The sequence below is a fragment of the Nomascus leucogenys genome, chromosome 22a, assembly GCF_006542625.1.
Source record: "Nomascus leucogenys isolate Asia chromosome 22a, Asia_NLE_v1, whole genome shotgun sequence".
Classification (NCBI taxonomy): Eukaryota; Metazoa; Chordata; class Mammalia; order Primates; family Hylobatidae; genus Nomascus; species Nomascus leucogenys.
Window position 1 is genome coordinate 30,514,268 of NC_044402.1, and position 18,756 is coordinate 30,533,023.

Consider the following 18,756-nt stretch of genomic DNA (forward strand, 5'->3'; position numbering starts at 1 on the left):
CTTGTAATGGTCAAGGATGCCATACCTAGTGGTGAGAACAGAACCATCTGCCATCTCTTGATTATTTTTTAATATAACTTTGGGCTCTGCCACCCCCCTTAGAATTGATCTTTTTGGTTGTTTTTTTGTTGTTGTTGTTTTGAGATGGAGTTTCACTCTTTTCGCCCAGGCTGGAGTGCCATGGTGTGATCTCGGCTCACTGCAACCTCCGCGTCTTGGGTTCAAGCAAATTCTCTTGCCTCAGCCTCCCAAGTAGCTTGGACTATAGGCGCCTACCACCACGCCCAACTAATTTTTGTATTTTTAGTAGAGACAGGGTTCCACCACGTTGATCAGGCTGGTCTAGAACTCCTGACCTCAGGTGATCCACCTGCCTCGGCCTCCCAAAGTGCTGGGATTACAGGCGTGAGCCACCGTGCCTGGCCCTAGAATTTGTTACTTCTAATCATCCACCAATTAATTTGTTGTCTGTGCTCATGCTTTCATGAGAAATATTCAGCACATCCTTTAAAAGAAACTTTAAATTATAAGCACTTTCTGCATAAAGATTAATTTGTTATGAACTACTTTATAAATGCCTGTGTAAGGGTTTATAAGTCTACTTTTAGATCAGTGGTTTGCAACCTTAGCAGCACATTAGAATCCTTGAGAAGCTTTTTTTTTTTTTTTTGAGACGGAGTCTCACTGTGTCGCCCAGGCTGGAGCGCAGTGGTGCGATCTCGGCTCACTGCAACCTCCCAGGTTCAAGCGATTCTCCTGCCTCAGTCTCTCGAGTAGCTGGGACTACAGGAGTGTACCACCACACCTGGCTAATTTTTGGATTTTTTAGTAGAGATGGGGTTTTACCATATTAGCCAGGCTGTTCTTGAACTCCTGACCTCATGATCTGCCCGCCTCGGCCTCCCAAAGTGCTGAGATTACAGGCATGAGCCAGTGAACCCGGCCAAGAAGCTTTTAAGAATACCATTGTCCAGACCCTATCTCTGACCAATTAAATCAGAATCTCTGGGGTGGAACCTACGGACCTATGCGATGTTACTTCCTTTTTTTTAAATTTTGAGACAGAGCCTCACTCTTTTACCCAGAGTAGAGTGCAGTGGCACAAACACAGCTCACTGTAGTTTCCCTCTCCCAGGCTCAATTGATCCTCTCACCTGAGCCTCCCAAGTAGCTGGGACTACAGGCCAGTGCCACCACACCTGGCTAGATTTGTATTTTTTTTAGAGATTGGGTTTTGCCATGTTGCCTAGGCTAGTCTCAAACACATGGTTACTTTCTAAAACTTCCCAGGTGATTCCAGTGACCAGCCAAGGCAGACAGTTGCTAATGTAGATAGTGAATATAGTTAGAATAGCAAGTGGTGCTTAGCTTATGATACTAATTTCTAAAACTGTAAGTTATAGTTCTAAGTTATCTGGAGTCAGGGAGAACAATTATCTCCCTATCCTAGTCTTCTCTCATTTTTCTTGCCTATATCTGTATACAGTGCTTACCTACCAAATATTTTTTCTCAGAGAAAGTATTGAATTCTAAGACCATCCGTTCCAATAGCAGTGGCTTATCCATTGGAACTGGTAAGTACCAATGTTTCAGGTACCAGTGGTTTTCTGAAGTGTGGGTCTTTTGGTTAGATTCCATGTAGACTCCAAAACCCAAAGGAAAATGGGAAATGTCTTTGGGAAGTGAGGAATACAGTGGTTAAGAGAGATGATCATATTTTGGTTGGTTTCGTAGTAAGTTATAACTTTTACATTGTGGTCAGAGAGACAGTACATCATCTTTGCCTCCAACGCATATGGAAGTAATTAAGTAGCTTGCCCAGTACTGTAATATGACTTATGTATTATTCCTTTCCTTACTATTCTAGGGGGTAATGAGTCCTTTACTTCCACGGTATTCCCAGGGGTATTCCAGTCTAAAGAAATAGTTCACCAAAACAGGCACTCAGAATAAAACTCGGCTAAACTTTCAGTGTGGTTAGGAGAATCATCCCAAAGATCTCTGATAGATTTCCTTTGACTGCTGTCTTCATGGTTCTCTATTACTGGGGACCATGCCAGGAAATTGAATCTATTTTCCTTTTTGGTTTTCTACCTGCTAGAGTCCCTGTAGTCTTTGGTGTCTCAGAACCAGGATTCTGATTTGTTTTATTTATTTATTTTTTTGGAGGCACAGTCTTGCTCTGTCGTCCAGGCTGGAGTGCAATGGCGCAATCTCGGCTCACTGCATCCTCTGCCTTCCAGGTTCAAGTGGTTCACCTTCCTCAGCCTCCCAAGTAGCTGGGATTACAGGCATGCACCACCACACTCAGCTATTTTTTGTATTTTTAGTAGGTTTGGCCAGGCTGGTCTCAAACTCCTGGCCTCAAGTGATCTGCCCACCTCAGCCTCCCAAAGTGCTGGGATTACAGGCATGAGCCACCATGCCCGGCCCAGATTCTGATATTGTTTGGAATCAAAACCCATAAACACCCAGAATAAAAGCAGATTAAAGCTGGGCACAGTGGCACAGCCGTTAATCCCAGGTACTCAGGAAGCTGAGTCAGGAGGATTACTTGAGGCCAGGAGTTCAAGGTTGCAGTGCACTATCATCATGCCTATGAATAGCCACTGCAATCCGGCCTGGGCAACATAGCAAGACCCTATCTCGAATGAATGAATAAATACATAAACAATCAGTCAATCAAACAGATTAAACCTCCAAAAAGAAACAGCTGAAAACATGATCTAGACTTGTTGAACTTCAGTTTACACATATACACCGACTTACTACGCCATATTATGTATAGTTAAGTAGCCCATTGCTTGGCATCTCTGTTTATGTATATTAATATCTGTCAAAACTGACTAAAGATCTTTCGCTAAGCACAGCAGTTCTACTACAACTTTGTTTTGCTAGGACAGTATTTAAAGGAAAAACATAAAATTGAAAGCAAATGTCCCTTGGTGGGAAGATGTAAACTCGAGGAAGAGCAGGGATTTTTGTCTTTTTTATTTATCAATTTTATCTACTTCCCTAGAACAGTGCCTGGCAAGTGGTAAATGCTCAGTAACTATTTGTTGATTAAATGCATTGTGACTATCCATTGGAGTGAAAGTGAACATCTCCAAATATTTCCATAAATATTTCCGTAAAAAGCAAGTTGCAGCAGACTACATGGCTTTTTATAAAGTTTAGAAACAAGTAAAATAGGCTGGGCGTGGTGGCTCACGCCTGTAATACCAGCACTTTGGGAGGCCAAGGCAGGCAGATCACAAGGTCAGGAGATTGAGACTATCCTGGCCAACATGATGAAACCATGTCTCTACTAAAATACAAAAAAAAATTAGCCAGGCGTGGTGGTGCACACCTGTAGTCCCAGCTACTCTGGAGGCTGAGGCAGGGGAATCGCTTGAACCTGGGAGGCAGGGGTTGCAGTGAGCCACGATTGCACCACTGTACGCCAGCCTGGCAAAAGATCGAGACTCTATCTCAAAAAAAATAAAAGTAAAATAAATAGTAATGTATTATTTAAGGATGCATAAAGGCGATAAAGTTTTTAAGAAGAAATGATAAATATAAAATTAAACAGAATGGTTTCATCTGGGTAGGAGGCCAGAGAAGGAAGGAATTCACAAGGCAAATACAGTGATATAGGTAATGCTCTAGTTCAGCAGTGTCCAGTAGATCTTTTTGCAACGATGGAAATGTTCCATATCTGTGCTGTTCAGTATAGTAGCTACCAGCCTTCTGTGGCTATTGAGCACTCCAGAGAGTGGCTCGTGTGACTGAGGAACTGAATTTTTAATTCTCTTTAAGTTTAAGCAGGCACATATGGCTAGTAACTCATATTGGATAGTGCAGTTCTAGTTCTAGTGGCAAATAGACCTATGTTTATTGTTAGGCATGCAAATTTACACGTATGTTAAAATAGTCTTAGGTATATCTAAAGTGCAGCATAATCTTAAAAAGCTATTTAAAACAAAAAAGTAAGCTTCAGAACTCACTTTGGTAACTATAGTTCTGCTTCCCTAGGATCTCAGCATGACCCAGTTAGTCCCCAGGCCAGCACAGCAGGTGATAATTAACCCTTCTTTACATTTAGCCTCAGAAAATACCAGGCATGAGAACAAGGATCTCTGAGGAGTAAGAGAAAAAAAAAAAAAGAAAATACCAGGCAATTTTTTTAAATTTTGACAAATTAATCTTCTTAATTATATTTTTCTTTGGCCCATATTAAAATTCAGTTTCATTTCCTGACCACACATCAGCTAGTCTTCATTAAGGTTGCTTGGAATATGCTGTATGAAATGAAAGAATCAGCCATTATATTATAAAAATTCATACAGATAGTCATCAGAGAATGTAATGTTCACATTAAATTTTGAAGAATTGGCCGGGCATGGTGGCTGACGCCTGTAATCCCAGCACTTTGGGAGGCCGAGGCGGGTGGATCACTTGAGGTCAGGAGTTCAAGGCCAGCCTGGCCAACATGGCAAAACACTGTCTTTACTGAATATACAAAAATTAGCCAGGCATGGTGGCGGGCACCTGTAATCCCAGCTACTCAGGAGGCTGAGGCACGAGAATCACTTGAACCCAGGAGGTGGAGGTTGCAGTGAGCCAAGATCACGCCACTGCACTCCAGCCTGGATGACAGAGTGAAACTTTGCCTCAAAAAAAAAAATCGCTGGGTGCAGTGGCTCACGCCTGTAATCCCAGCACTTTGGGAGGCCAATGCAGGTGGATCACCTGAGGTCAGGAGTTCGAGACCAGCCTGGCCAACATAGTGAAACCCCGCCTCTACTAAAAATACAAAACTTAGCTGGGCATGGTGGTGTGTGCCTGTAATCCCAGCTACTCAGGAGGCTGAGACAGGAGAATTGCTTGAACCTGGGAGGCAGAGGTTGCAGTGAGCCAAGATCAGGCCACTGCACTCCAGCCTGAGCAATGGAAGCTAGACTCGGTCTCAAATTAAAAAAAAAAGTTGAAGAATTCAACATTCAGATTTTCCCCGGACAGGGAGTTAATGGTAAGTTTATCTGGCAACTTTAAGAGGAGTTTGGCTCAAATATTAAAAACCTTTTTATATAAGATAAGTGTCTGTGGAGGATGCTGGAATCTGAATATATCTCTTAAAGAAGCAGAGTAAGCATGGGTGCTAGATTTGGTGGGCTGTGGTTGGGGGGTTTGTTTGGTAATGCTTTTAGAATATCGATAACCTGCTATGGATATAAGATAAAGTTGGTAAATGGAAGTGAATTATCATTATGAGCATCCTGATATACAAATACAACTATACAAAATTACAAAACATAGTTTGTATGAAAACCAAAAATTTAGTCCCTAACATTTGAGTTGCACTGTTGCCATTGCACTTCTTGCAGCTTATAGGCACCTTTCCAGGGTAAGTGGGGTTTTCAGATGGTAAATCTGTCTTTCTGCATAGCAAAGCTGTCTATTTCTGTGCTGTGTATCTCTCAGTGTTTCAGAGCTCTAGCCCGGGAGGAGGCGGCGGGGGCGGCGGTGGTGAAGAAGAGGACAGTCAGCAGGAATCTGAAACTCCTGACCCAAGTGGAGGCTTCCGAGGAACAATGGAAGCAGACCGAGGAATGGAAGGTTTAATCAGTCCCACAGAGGCCATGGGGAACAGTAATGGGGCCAGCAGCTCCTGTCCTGGCTGGCTTCGAAAGGTAATTCCTTTGGAAGAAGTAACGTGGATAAAATATCTGGCCCTTTGCAGGAACCAGAAAGAGCTGTCAGGGTGTCTTAGTTTTCCAAGTACCTAGTAAACTGCTGTGCATCCTGAATCCAGCCTTCTGATTTCTACCTGGAAAGAAATTGCCTAATCACGAATCCTCTTTTCTTTCCAAAAAGATACAAAATGTTCTCATACGCTTGTTACTTAAGTGAATGTATTATAAGTTACTATAACCTACCTTGATGGCAGTTTTTGTAGTACATGTATATAAAGATTAAGCTTACAGATTTTATACTGTCATTTACAGAAATGGAATATTGGAGCAATTGGAATGCCTTACAATAGGAAAATGGTTGATGAAAGTTGAGATACAGAAAGCAAAAATGTTGGATTGGGCACAGTGGCTCATGCCTACAATTCCAGCACTTTGGGAGGCTGAGGCAGGAGGATCACTTGAGCCTAGGAGCTCAAGACCAGCTTGGGCAACACAGCAAGACCTTGTCTGTATAAAAAATTTTAAAAATTAGCCAGGTGTAGTAGTGTGCACTTATAGTCCCAGCTACTCAGGAGGCTGAGGCAGGATGATCACTTGAACCTGGGAAGTCGAGGCTGAAGTGAGCCGAGCTGTGCCATGATTGCACCACTGCAATCCAGCCTGGGCGACAAAGCGAAACCCTGTTCAAAAAAAAAAAAAAAAAGAAAGTAAGAACGTTGAAGTATATTTATTTTCATGGAAAGTTAGTCACAACATAATGGCTATGCAGAAGAGGATGATATATCTGTATGATCTCATTCTTTTAGGAAATATGTAATACTCAAAAGAATGTCAACAAGACTATGTATTAACAGTTTTTAAAGTGGTTGTCAGGCCGGGCGCGGTGGCTCACGCTTGTAATCCCAGCACTTTAGGAGGCCGAGGTGGGCGGATCACGAGGTCAGGAGATCGAGACCACGGTGAAACCCCGTCTCTACTAAAAATACAAAAAGTTAGCCGGTCGTGGTGGCGGGCGCCTGTAGTCTCAGCTACTTGGAGAGGCTGAGGCAGGAGAATGGCGTGAACCCGGGAGGTGGAGCTTGCAGTGAGCTGAGATCGCGCCACTGCACTCCAGCCTGGGCAACAGAGCCAGACTCCGTCTCAAAAAAAATAAAATAAAATAAAAATAAAGTGGTTGTCTGTAAGTGATGGAATTGCTGGTGAATTTTATTAGTTTCCTTTGCCCATTTGTATTTTCTCATTTCCTACAGTAAATATTTATGGTTTGTGAAATTTTAAATTTTTTACCAAAAAAAAAAAAAGACTGGCCATGATGGCTCCCACCTGTAATTCCAGCACTTTGGGAGGCCAAGGCAGGAGGATTGCTTGAGCCCAGGAGTTTGAGACCAGCCTAGACAACATAGGGAGACCCCATCTCTATAAAAATTAAAAAAAAAATAAGGCCAGGGCCAGGTACGGTGGCTCACGCCTGTAATCCCAGCACTTTGGGAGGCCGAGCCGGGCAGATCACAAGTTCGAGACCAAGACTATCCTGGCCAACATGGTGAAACCCCATCTCTACTAAAAATACAAAAATTAGCCGGGCGAGGTGACTCACGCCTGTAATCCCAGCACTTTGGGAGGCCGAGGCGGGTGGATCACAAGGTCAAGAGATCAAGACCATCCTGGCCAACATGGTGAAACCCCATCTCTATTAAAAATACAAAAATTAGCCGGGCGTTGTGGCACACGCCTGTAATCCCAGCTGCTCAGGAGGCTGAGACAGGAGAATCGCTTGAACCCAGGAGGTGGAGATTGCAGTGAGCCGAGATTGTGCCACTGCACTCTGGCCTGGTGACACAGCGAGACTCCGTCTCAAAAAAAAAAAAAAAAAATTAGCTGGGCATGGTGGCATGCACCTGTAATCCCAGCTACCTGGGAGGCTGAGCCAGGAGAATCACTTGAGCCCAGGAGGTGAAGGTTGCAGTGAGCCGAGATCGCACCACTGCAGTCCAGCCTGGGCAACAGAGACTCTATCTCAAAAAATAAACAGATAAATAAATAAGGCTGGGTGAGGTGGCTCAAGCCTGTAATCCCAGCACTTTGGGAGGCCAAGGCAGGCAGATCACTTGAGGTCAGGAGTTTGAGATCAGCCTGGCCAACATGGTGAAACTCTGTCTCTACTAAAAATACAAAAAATTAGCCAGTTGTGGTGGTACACACTTGTAATCCCAGCTACTTGGAAGGCTGAGGTAGGAGGATCACTTGAACCTGGGAGGTGAAGGTTGCAGTGAGCCGAGATTGTGCCACTGCACTCCAGCCTGGTGACAGAGTGAGATTCTGTCTCAAAAAAAAAATAATAATTAGCCGGGCATGGTGGCATATGCCTGTGGTCCTAGCTACTCAGGAGGCTGATGTGGAAGGATTATTTGAGTCCCAAAGGTCAAGACTACAGTGAGTCATGGTTGTGCCACTGCACTTCAGCCTGGGCAATAGAGCAAGACCCTGTTTCAAAAAAAAGTCTGTAGATTTAAAGCTCCCTGTCTAATAAGACTAAACTTGCTAGTGATCTGAGGAGCGTGAACAGAGGAAGCAGCCTGCTGTTCTGTCTGTACCTTTAGCCTTAGCTTTCAGCAGTGTGGCAGCCAGCCTCACTGACACTTCCTTGGAGGTTCCCAGCTCACTGAATAGCCTGTGTAGAATAAGCATGTTGGAGTGACACACCAGACACTCCAGCCTGTGTTCTTTGAGTTTGCCTTTGCATCACTGTTCCTCTGATGAAGGGGTGGCAGTTTGTTCACAGGTAGGCTGTGATATGTTGTTAACCAACTGTCTTGCCCACTAGAGGGTGCTGATGTCTTGAGAGAGGGAAAACTATAGCAAAAAGGAGAAGGGAATTTGGGAGGAAGCAAATACTGCAAACAGACTAATGAGATTCTTTCTCATATACATAGGAGCTGGAAAATGCAGAATTTATCCCCATGCCTGACAGCCCATCTCCTCTCAGTGCAGCATTTTCAGAATCTGAGAAAGATACCCTGCCCTATGAAGAGCTGCAAGGACTCAAAGTGGCCTCTGAAGCTCCTTTGGAACACAAACCCCAAGTAGAAGCCTCGGTAACTGAGCTTTTTGCCTTTGAATCACAACTAGGTAAACAGTCACTGCAAGCTCTGCCTGGTTCTTCTGGCCTCGCTCTAGCTTTTGGGTTTCAGCTGCCCTGCATCAACTCATTATACTGTCTATTCAGCAGTACTTAAAGCCTCAACCCAAGACTAAACTGAGTTACCTCAGAAACGTATTTACCCTTCCACATTTCTGACAGGCTAACACCTTTCTAAAAGGATTGTCTTTTCCCTCTGCCTCAGAAATACCAAAATTCAAATTCAGTTTTTCATGACGTTAGCAGGGTGGGTTAGAGGCTCTAAATATAAGAAAGAAGTAATACTGGTACTCTAGTGAGGAAGCAACACATGTACACCTAACCTTGGTAAAAATGACATTGTGGTAAATACCTCAATAAAACTATAAGCCAAGGTCATGAAACCTTTTCTATAAAAGGCTACATAATTATTTTAGACTTTTCCTATTAAAGGCCACATAGTAATTATTTTAGACCATTTTAAACAGAAATGTGTACAGCCTCTTTTGCAACTACTCGACTCTGACATTGTAGCACAAAAAGCAGCTTCGAGTAATACATAATGAATGGGCATCCTTGTGTTCCAATAAAATTGTATTTACAAAAACAGGCAGTGGGCCAGAATTGGCCCATGGGCTATTTGCTGAACCCTCCTATAAACAAAGTACAGTAGAAAAGAGAAAAATCCAGACTAGGATCATCAGAAAGCTTCCCAGAAGAGGTAATAATACCTTTGAAACTTCAAGGTGAATGTTTTAATTTCTCTGTCAGTTCACCTTCTTAAATTGTGTTGGTGGTCCTGTTTACTGACCACCTCTCAAATCTTTTCTAAAGTGTGATTCACTGCATATCATGAATATTGACCCTTTGGGTCTGTGATCTGAAAGACTTGTTCCAAACCAAATCCTGCTTTTCCCTGCTTCAGCATTTTAAACGAGAAGATACCAAGGTGCTTTAAAATTTTTCACAAACTCCTCCAAAATAGATGATTGGTCTCCCACCTTGGCCTAATGGGGACGGAGGCAGAGAGTTCACTTTCCATATTATGTCAGTGCCCATCGCTGTTATAATTCTAGCATTTCTGTTTCTCATATATTCATGTGTATATATGATTTATCTTGTTAATTTAAAAGTAAAATCTGATTGCACTTAGAGGAAGTTTGGATTGAGGAGCTATGACACCTGGGCAGAACCTCCTGCAATCTCCTTCTTGTCTCTCTAGTCACCTCGGCTGAATCCTGCAGTAACCTGTGCTGGGAAGGGAACACCACTGACTCCTCCTGCGTGTGCGTGCAGCTCTCTGCAGGTGGAGGTTGAGAGATTGCAGGGTCTGGTGTTAAAGTGTCTGGCTGAACAACAGAAGCTACAGCAAGAAAACCTCCAGATTTTTACCCAACTGCAGAAGTTGAACAAGAAATTAGAAGGAGGGCAGCAGGTGAGAGCATTAAAAGAATAATCCAATTTCTAAGCCTGTTTTGAAGAATCACAGAAACAAGACACGAAGTACTGAAATAGACTTGTTCCTTTGCAGGTCTTTACTTTTTTTTTTTTGAGACGGAGTCTTGCTCTGTTGCCAGGCCAGAGTGCAGTGGCGCAATCTTGGCTCACTGCAACCTCCACCTCCCGGATTCAAGCAATTCTCCTGCCTCAGCCTCCCGAGTAGCTGGGACTACAGGTGTGTGCCACCATGCCCGGCTAATTTTTGTATTTTTAGTAGAGACGGGGTTTCACCATGTTGGCCAGGATGGTCTCGATCACTTGACCTCGTGATCCCAAAGTGCTGGGATTATAGGCGTGAGCCACCGCGCCTGGCCGATCCTTAGTTTTTAATGATACCATTTTTGTAATTATAATCCCAGAAGCCTTGGGCCTTGTTCAGGCACCTAGATTGAATCATTTTCATCACTTGCATAGCTTTTTCTTAGTGTATGTTTCTTCTTTTACGATACTTAATTACATACCTCTGAAAATACAGACATTCTCCTGAACAACCACAATACTATAACCACACCTAAAAAAATTAATACTATTGTCAATTCTCATCTAGTATCCAGCTGATACCCCAATTTTCCCAGTTTTCCCCACAAAAATGTCCTTTATAACCATTTTTTATCAGACTAGAATCCAGTCAAGAATCCCACATTATATTTATGTTTCTTATTTCTTTTCATCTAAAACAGTTCCCTCCACCACCATCACCTTTCTTAAATTATTTTATTTTTATTTTTATGTTTATTTTTTGAGATAGTCTCACTCTGTTGCCCAGGCTGGAGTGCAGTGGCGTGATCTCGGCTTACTGCAGCCTCCACCTCCTGGGTTCGAGCGATTCTTCTGCCTCAGCCTCTCGAGTAGCTGGGACTATAGACGCCCACCACCACACCCAGCTAATTTTTGTATTTTTAGTAGAGACGGGATTTCACCCTATTGGCCAGGCTGGTGTCAAACTCCCGACCTCGTGATCTACCTGCCTTGGCCTCCCAGAGTGCTAGGATTACAGGTGTGAGCCACTGCGCCAGGCCTTATTTATGTATTTATTTTGAGACAGGGTCTTGCGTTGTCACCAAGGCTGGAGTGCAGTGGCACAAACATGGATCACTGCAGCCTTGACTTCCCAGGCTCAAGTGATTCACCTCAGCCCCCTGAGTAGCTGGAACTCCAGGCATGTTCCACCATGCTCTGCTTCACCTTTTTACAAAATACTTTTATGATATTGGCTTGTTGAAGAAACCAGGGCAGTTGTTCAACAGAATGTCCCACATTCTAGATTTGTCTTGTTTTCTCAGGGTGTTGTCTAACTTGTTTTTCTGTCACCCTGTCTTTTCTGAAAACTGGAAGTTTAACCTAAGGCTTGATTAGATTCACATTAAACATTTTTAGTGAAAATACTTCAAAGGTGATGCTGCTTGCATTATTTTTTGAGAGCCATGCTATTATTTTATACAGAGGGAAGTAGAAGCAGAGAAATAGGGTTAGGCCCTTGGCTTTGCCATTTGCCAGCTGTAGGTGTTTGGGCTACTTTGTTTTCTCTGAGCCCTGGTTTCTCACCTGAAAGAAAATAATAGACACCTTGTATTGTACTTTGGAGGATTAAATGAACTAATGTTTATGAAATTACTTTAGAAAATAATATACAGGCTGAGCACGATGGCTCACACCTGTAATCCCAGCACTTTGGGAGATTGCTTAAGCCCAGGAGTTCGGGACCAGCCTGGGCAACGTGGTGAAACCCCATCTCTGCCAAAAATAAAAACTAACTGGGCATGATGGCACACGCCTATAGTCCCAGTTATTCAGGAGGCTGAGGTGGGAGGATCACCTGAATCTGGGGAGGTCAAGGCTGCAGTGATCTGTGATCACACCACTGCACTTCGGCATAAGCAACAGAGCAAGACCCTGTCTCAAAAAAAAACACACACACACACACACACACACAAGGTAAGATTGGCAGCTATAGCAGGGAGAAGACTGTTTTCCCAGGACTTTTTCCATTTTAAAACTGAGAGTTCTGCATCCCAGGAAACCCCGCAGTCCTGGACAAACCTGGATAGTTGGTCACCCTACCTGCAGTAAATATAAAGGTATGGACTGTATCTAAAATAGTGCCATGAGCGTCTCACAAGATCGTGGCTACAAATCCTTAGAGGTTGGCATTGAAAATAATAGTACTGAACTACTGCTGTGACTAGGTGGCACTGTTGCTAATGTGGAATGTGTTTTATCTGGACAGGTGGGGATGCATTCCAAAGGAACTCAGACAGCAAAGGAAGAGATGGAAATGGATCCAAAGCCTGACTTAGATTCAGATTCCTGGTGCCTCCTGGGAACAGACTCCTGTCGACCCAGCCTCTAGTCTCCTGAGCCTATAGAGCCCCCAGGAAACTGGGACCCAAAGAACTTCACAGCACACTTACCAAATGCAGAGAGCAGCTTTCCTGGCTTTGTTCACTTGCAGAAAAGGAGCGCAAGGCAGAGGCTCTGAAGCACTTTCCTTGTACATTTGGAGAGTGGCATTGCCTTTTAGATAGGATCTAGGAGTGACTTTATTGTTTTGGAGAATGGAAGGGCCCCCATGGCCCTGGCTTTGTCATCAGTGACTGCCATAGCAACAGCAGCTCTGTACCTCATCTGTTGATCCCACCTTTGAAGAGGAGACACAGTGCTCACCTTCATTGCGCTGGTAGCAGCTTATATCCCATGTATCATTTTCACCATTGATTGGAAGCTGCCTTGGGAATTCAGTACCAGGCCTTACCCCTCTGGGTGGGAGAGGGAAAAGTGTAAAGTTGGAGTGGGCTGGAGTCAGGTGTGGCCCGCCCAGTGTCCTCTGCAGAGTGGTGAAGTAATCTGAGCCCTCTCAGGAGCCCTGAGTCCAGGAAAATATGTCTGATGGAGTCAATCTAGGGCTTGTTTCGAGAAAGTTCAGTTACTCTGTGCAGCTAAATGCTTTAGGAGGAAAGGTAGGCTTAGGTTGCTTTTCCTCTGAGGGTTGATTGAAATTTCTTCAGTGAGGAGTAGAGAAAGGGCAGGACCCTCCTCATCACACAGCTGGTGTTTCAGGCTGTGACCAATGCAGGGTGGGATTTCCTAACTGGATGAGGGGATGAGGTGTCTCTGAGGGATGAGGTGTCTCAGAGAATTGAGTCCATGGGGTGGTCAGAATAGCCTTAAGAGAAAATCATGAAGGAGAAGAGGTCCTCCTCTAGCTGCCTCTAGTTGGTATCTTAGAGAGGGCTTAGAGGGCTCTCAGTCTTCTGCCCGTGAAAAGACTTCTTGAGCCTCTGCCTTCATGGCTCTTAGGGTTCTGATCTTGATATCAGCAGCCCCAGCCACTTTCTTTCTGTATGTCTAGTCAGTATTTTTCCCCTTTTGGTGTTTTATGAAGCCATATGATAATGAATGAATCTGTATCATTTTTCCTACCTGAGTTGGCCAAAGCCAGCACCAAACCCTGGGAGTCCCTGAAGCCTAACAGAACAGGTAGAACTTGCAAAAGGTATTTGGCTGAGAGGTCACTTCTAATCCTGTACTCATTGTGTCTTTGTAGATAGAAACAAGCTAGCTTTACCAAAGAGAAATCGTATCATAGAAGAACAAAACTCCATATAGAAAGTTCTAGGCAAGTATTTGATGGTTTCCTTAAGGATGTGAGCTTTGTGTTTCCACTTAGCCTTGTAAAATGTTCCTGTGGTATTTTGTGTCACACATCCTACCTTTGATGAGTCTCACATCCCACCTTCCTACAAACAGCTAAATTAATTTTGTTTCATTTTCCCCAGATCAAAATGTTTGATAATCTGTTCAACATTGTGGAGGGTCCTGTGCAATGGAAATTTTGCCATTTCTCCAAAACTGGTGGCATAAAGGCTGATGCTCGGGGAGAACCCCGTTGCTGCGGACAGGCAACTCTGTTCAATGGGATCTTCTTTGGTTTGATGTTCCCATTGTTTTCTCAGTTCTGGGAAGCCTAGTACATTAGTACTAATGTAATCACTGAAACCTTTTCTTGAAATAAGGGAAGCAGCCAAACTTCGATTAAAGTTGCAAGTTCTGGGGACTTGCGGGGGTTGCCATAAACTGTAACAGTGGGTTTTGGTTCAGCATGTAAATGCAACTTTGATTTTCTTAAGGACCGATTGGCCTGTCATGTCCCTGTATCCTCATGCTCATCATCTCAGCAGGCCTGAGAGGCCGAGTCAATTTGGGTGTTCATCATGAGGATTGCTTCTGCTGTGGAGCTGATGGACATGAGCATGTTGCTGAGAAGGTGGGGTGAAAGTGAGTGCCAGGGGTGGGTGAGTGCCCTGGTCTTGTTCATAGGGGAGCCTTTCCCTAGCAGTGGAACGCTGTGGTCATTTTCTCTAGCATATTCCCTTGGGAAGTCTAGATTTGCTATTAATCTGGCTGAGAATCTAAGTTCTGTGCCTTAGAGACAGTTTGCACTTTCCCATATTGTGCCTGGGACAGCCATATGACTTTTTTTTCCCACCAAACAAGTATGCAAACAGAAACCAGTTCAAAGGGGGATGGAGTAAAAGATGAGGCAGTAGAAATGCCTTTGAATGGTTTTCTGTCGCTAATTCTCTTTAAATTTTGTCCTGCTTTTTTTCTTTATGCAGTGCTAGGTGTTTTAAGTTTTCTAGTAGTATTGCTTTTGAGTTACAGTATAACCTGAGTTACTCCTCTGCTCTAACATTGTTGCAGAAGAACTAGTTTATTGTTAGCCAGGTTGCTTGAAAGGTTGAGAGTGGAGTGGTTTGGCATTTGTTTTAAATAAACATTTAAGCTCTTAATCAGTACTGTGCCTCAGTAAGCCTGTGCATGGACCTTAGTCTCTGGGGATAAAACATCCAGATTCTAGGCCTCCATGAATCTTTGATTCTGTGAGTCTTTATATAAATAATGTTCTTGGAACAGAAACAATGCAAGGGACATTTGCACAGAAATATTCTTTGCTTCTCTCCAGTTTCTTATTCTTGCCAGCAGAATCATTTCTGCTGCTACAGCTTTTTTCCCAAAAACGTCTAAAAGTGCCGAAAGTGCAGAGGGAGGGAAAAAATGAGCCACTAAAAGAAGGATGATCCTTTCTTGTACCTACCTCCTCAGTCTCAGTGGGGGCCTTTCCAAGTGATAATGCCAGTTTATGGTTTGTAAAACTTTTCCCTCAAAGAGACTGAACTGAATTTGGTCTCCCTGGCATAGCACAGCCAAGTTACAACTTCTCTTGGCTGAGCATTTCACTGAAGTTTAAAGCAAAAGTACACTAAAAATTTGCATTTCACTTGCCATATGTTCACAAACATTCATAATAGAACAATTCAGGGGCAAGAATGCATTTTAAATAAATTTGTTCAGATGAAATCCCTAAACCTCCAAAAAAGTATCCATGGTGGTCAGGGCAGAGTGGGCTGTAATCAGGACTATAAAACATGTTCCTAACTGCTGCAAAGCCAAAAATCATTTATTGTTTCAGTGATCAACTGTGGAAATAAACATGCTGATCATTAAACCTCACAGAATCATGAACATTAGGGAGAAAAACTCCACTATGTCACATCTCTGTTACCTCCTATGTAGCTGTGGAGAGTGATAAATTGATAGTGAAAGCAAACGTTGGCCAGAAGGTGCTGTGCTGCATTACATACATTGCTGTTAAGAAATACTGTCTCGGGCCGGATGCAGTGGCTCACGCCTGTAATCCCAGCACTTTGGGAGGCCGAGGCGGGCAGATCACGAGGTCAGGAGATCGAGACCATCCTGCCTAACACGGTGAAATCCCGTCTCTACTAAAAATACAAAAAAATTAGCTGGGCGTTGTGGTGGGTGCCTGTAGTCCCAGCTACTCGGGAGGCTGAGGCAGGAGAATGGCGTGAACCCAGCAGGTGGAGTTTGCAGTGAGCTGAGATCGCGCCACCGCACTCCAGCCCGGGCAACAGAGTGAGACTCCATCTCAAAAAAAAAAAAAATACTGTCTTGGTAGGCCAAGCGCGGTGGCTCACGCCTGTCATCCCAGCACTTTGGGAGGCTGAGGCGGGCAGGTCGGGAGTTCGAGACCATCCTGGCTAACACAGTGAAACCCCGTCTCTACTAAAAATACAAAAAATTAGCCAGGCGTGGTAGTGGGCGCCTGTAGTCCCAGCTACTCGGGAGGCTGAGGCAGGAGAATGGCATGAACCCGGGAGGCGGAGCTTGCAGTGGGCCAAGATCACTCCACTGCACTCCAGCCTGGGTGACAGAGCAAGACTCCGTCTCAAAAAAAAAAAAAAATACTGTCTCGGTGCATCTGCATACATTTTTAATGAAATGAGTTTCCATGTGAGTTTCCCCATGAAATTTCTCCTGTGGTGTAACCTTATGAACTTTAGAATTTATAATGTTTACTTGCACTAAACATTTCTTGGATAAAGTTATATAAAATACGGACATTAAGAAGCAGCATGCATTTATTTACTGTCATCCTCTGAGCTATCCAGGAAGAAATTCAGATTTTTTTAAAAAAAGGTTCTTACCTCTTCCCAGAGACCAGATCAAGATAAATTTAAAAGATGAAAGATATTTCTTTTTTTTTTTGAGATGGAGTCTCACTAGGTCACCAAGCTGCAGTGCAGTGGCGCGATCTCAGCTCACTGCAACCTCTGCCTCTTGGGTTCAAGCAATTCTCCTGCCTCAGCCTCCTGAGTAGTTGGGACTGCAGGCGTGTGCCACCACGCCCAGCTAATTTTTGTATTTTTAGTAGAGACGGGGTTTCACCATGTTGGCCAGGATGGTCTCAATCTCTTGACTTTGTGATCCGCCCACCTCGGCCTCCCAAAGTGCTGGGATTACAGGCATGAGCCACCATGCTCGGCCTTGAAAGATATTTCTAATATAACCAAGGCCTAAACATGTAGAGATTAAAGGGAACACTAAGGTATTGACTATTGTTTTATTTCTTTAGCAAAATGAGAGCAAATAACGCTTCCTTTATAGAAAGCACTCCCCACGTATAACAACAATTTGTTCTCTCTGGAGGGCCCTGATCTATGACCTTACTAACATCCAGGGATCCCGAATCCAGGTGCCTGTGGTACCAGGCAGATAAGGTAAAGAAGTGAAGCAAGCCAGGTGAGAGTGCAGTGGTCTGGTGCTACCATTCCCATCTGTAGGAGCATCTGATTCTAAACCCCACCCAATTTGTGCCATGCGGGTTGCTGGCCCAGTGTTTCTAGAACTTCCAGTTTTTCAAGAGATGTTCCATATCCCAGTTTTTAAATGTCAGATCATAATTATGAATGCTAGGCCAGCCAAATAAAACATGTGTGGAGCAGAGCAATCCACATGTTGCCATTTTGTGACCTTGGCCACAGCTTATTCTTGCCATCTATTGCAATGTACTAGTTTATATTCCCACTTAAAGTGTACACTTCATTGAACTTGCCTAGGGAATGTACCTATTAGGTTAAATATCCATTATGTCTGTGTGAGGTTTCCTTAAGGGGCTAACCATAAAGCTTTATTATGTGATACCTCCTTTCCTTTGGAACAATTAAAAAGAGTGCAAAGAAATATGTGCTCCTATTTAAATATATAGGATTTTTTCCCAGCCTGTGTCCTGCAGCTTCACTGCTAAAGCCTTAACTCACAATTCAAATTGGTCTGATCTGTTAGCCCAATTTTTTTTTCATTTTTTTTGAGATGGAGTCTCACTAGGACACCAGGCTGGAGTGCAGTGGAAATGGAGCAAGAGTGAGTGGCCATTTGTTACTTAGTAAAATAGGGTTTTGTTGTCTGTCTAGCCCTGTTGACTAGCTCAAATTGAGCAGTTTTTCTCCAGTATTTTAAACTAACAATTTGAGTAATACAGAACAGTAATCCTAGGATTTCTATCTGTTGTGCTAATTTCACTCCTATTTGAACTGATAATACTCTGGCAGACATTAACTTATCAGTTCTCTCATTTCACTAGTGTAGGACTCACTCATCTTCTTATTTAATTTTAAATCTCCGGACCTCATTAATTGAGAGTCTAACTTGTTCTAGGCAATTGGCCGGGCGCGGTGGCTCACGCTTGTAATCCTAGCACTTTGGGAGGCCGAGGCGGGCAGATCACGAGGTCAGGAGGTCGAGACCACGGTGAAACCCTGTCTCTACTAAAAAATACAAAAAATTAGCCGGGCGTGGTGGCCGGCGCCTGTAGTCCCAGCTACTCGGAGAGGCTGAGGCTGGAGAATGGCGTGAACCCCGGAGGCGGAGCTTGCAGTGAGCCGAGATTGCGCCACTGCACTCCAGCCTGGGTGACAGAGCAAGACTCCGTCTCAAAAAAAAAAAAAAAAATATTCTACACAGAGAAAATTAAAAAGATTTGATCCCTTTCCCTTCAAAGTTTACTCTCTGAATTAGAAGTTGACTATGCTATAATTGCCAAGGGCATGTGACACTGTGCAATGTCCCAGCTTTGTTTTGTTTTGAGATGGGGGTCTTGCTTTG

General features: G+C 43.7%; 1 protein-coding gene across 4 annotated transcripts in view; it reads left to right on the plus strand.

Annotated features, from left to right (window-relative positions):
* NEK9 (NIMA related kinase 9) overlaps positions 1-15,825 on the plus strand; it is a 46,323-nt gene extending 30,498 nt beyond the window's left edge. For 2 of the 4 annotated variants that reach the window (XM_030803450.1, XM_030803451.1), the window contains exons 18-22: positions 1,515-1,574; positions 5,464-5,672; positions 8,609-8,770; positions 10,016-10,228; positions 12,521-15,825. In XM_030803450.1, coding sequence (XP_030659310.1) covers positions 1,515-1,574; positions 5,464-5,672; positions 8,609-8,770; positions 10,016-10,228; positions 12,521-12,643 — 767 coding nt within the window. In that variant the 3' untranslated portion in view covers positions 12,644-15,825. The remainder of the gene's footprint in view (positions 1-1,514; positions 1,575-5,463; positions 5,673-8,608; positions 8,771-10,015; positions 10,229-12,520) is intronic. The other 2 variants (XM_030803453.1, XM_030803452.1) reach the window with 2 other exon arrangements.
* Positions 15,826-18,756: the final 2,931 nt, after the last annotated feature.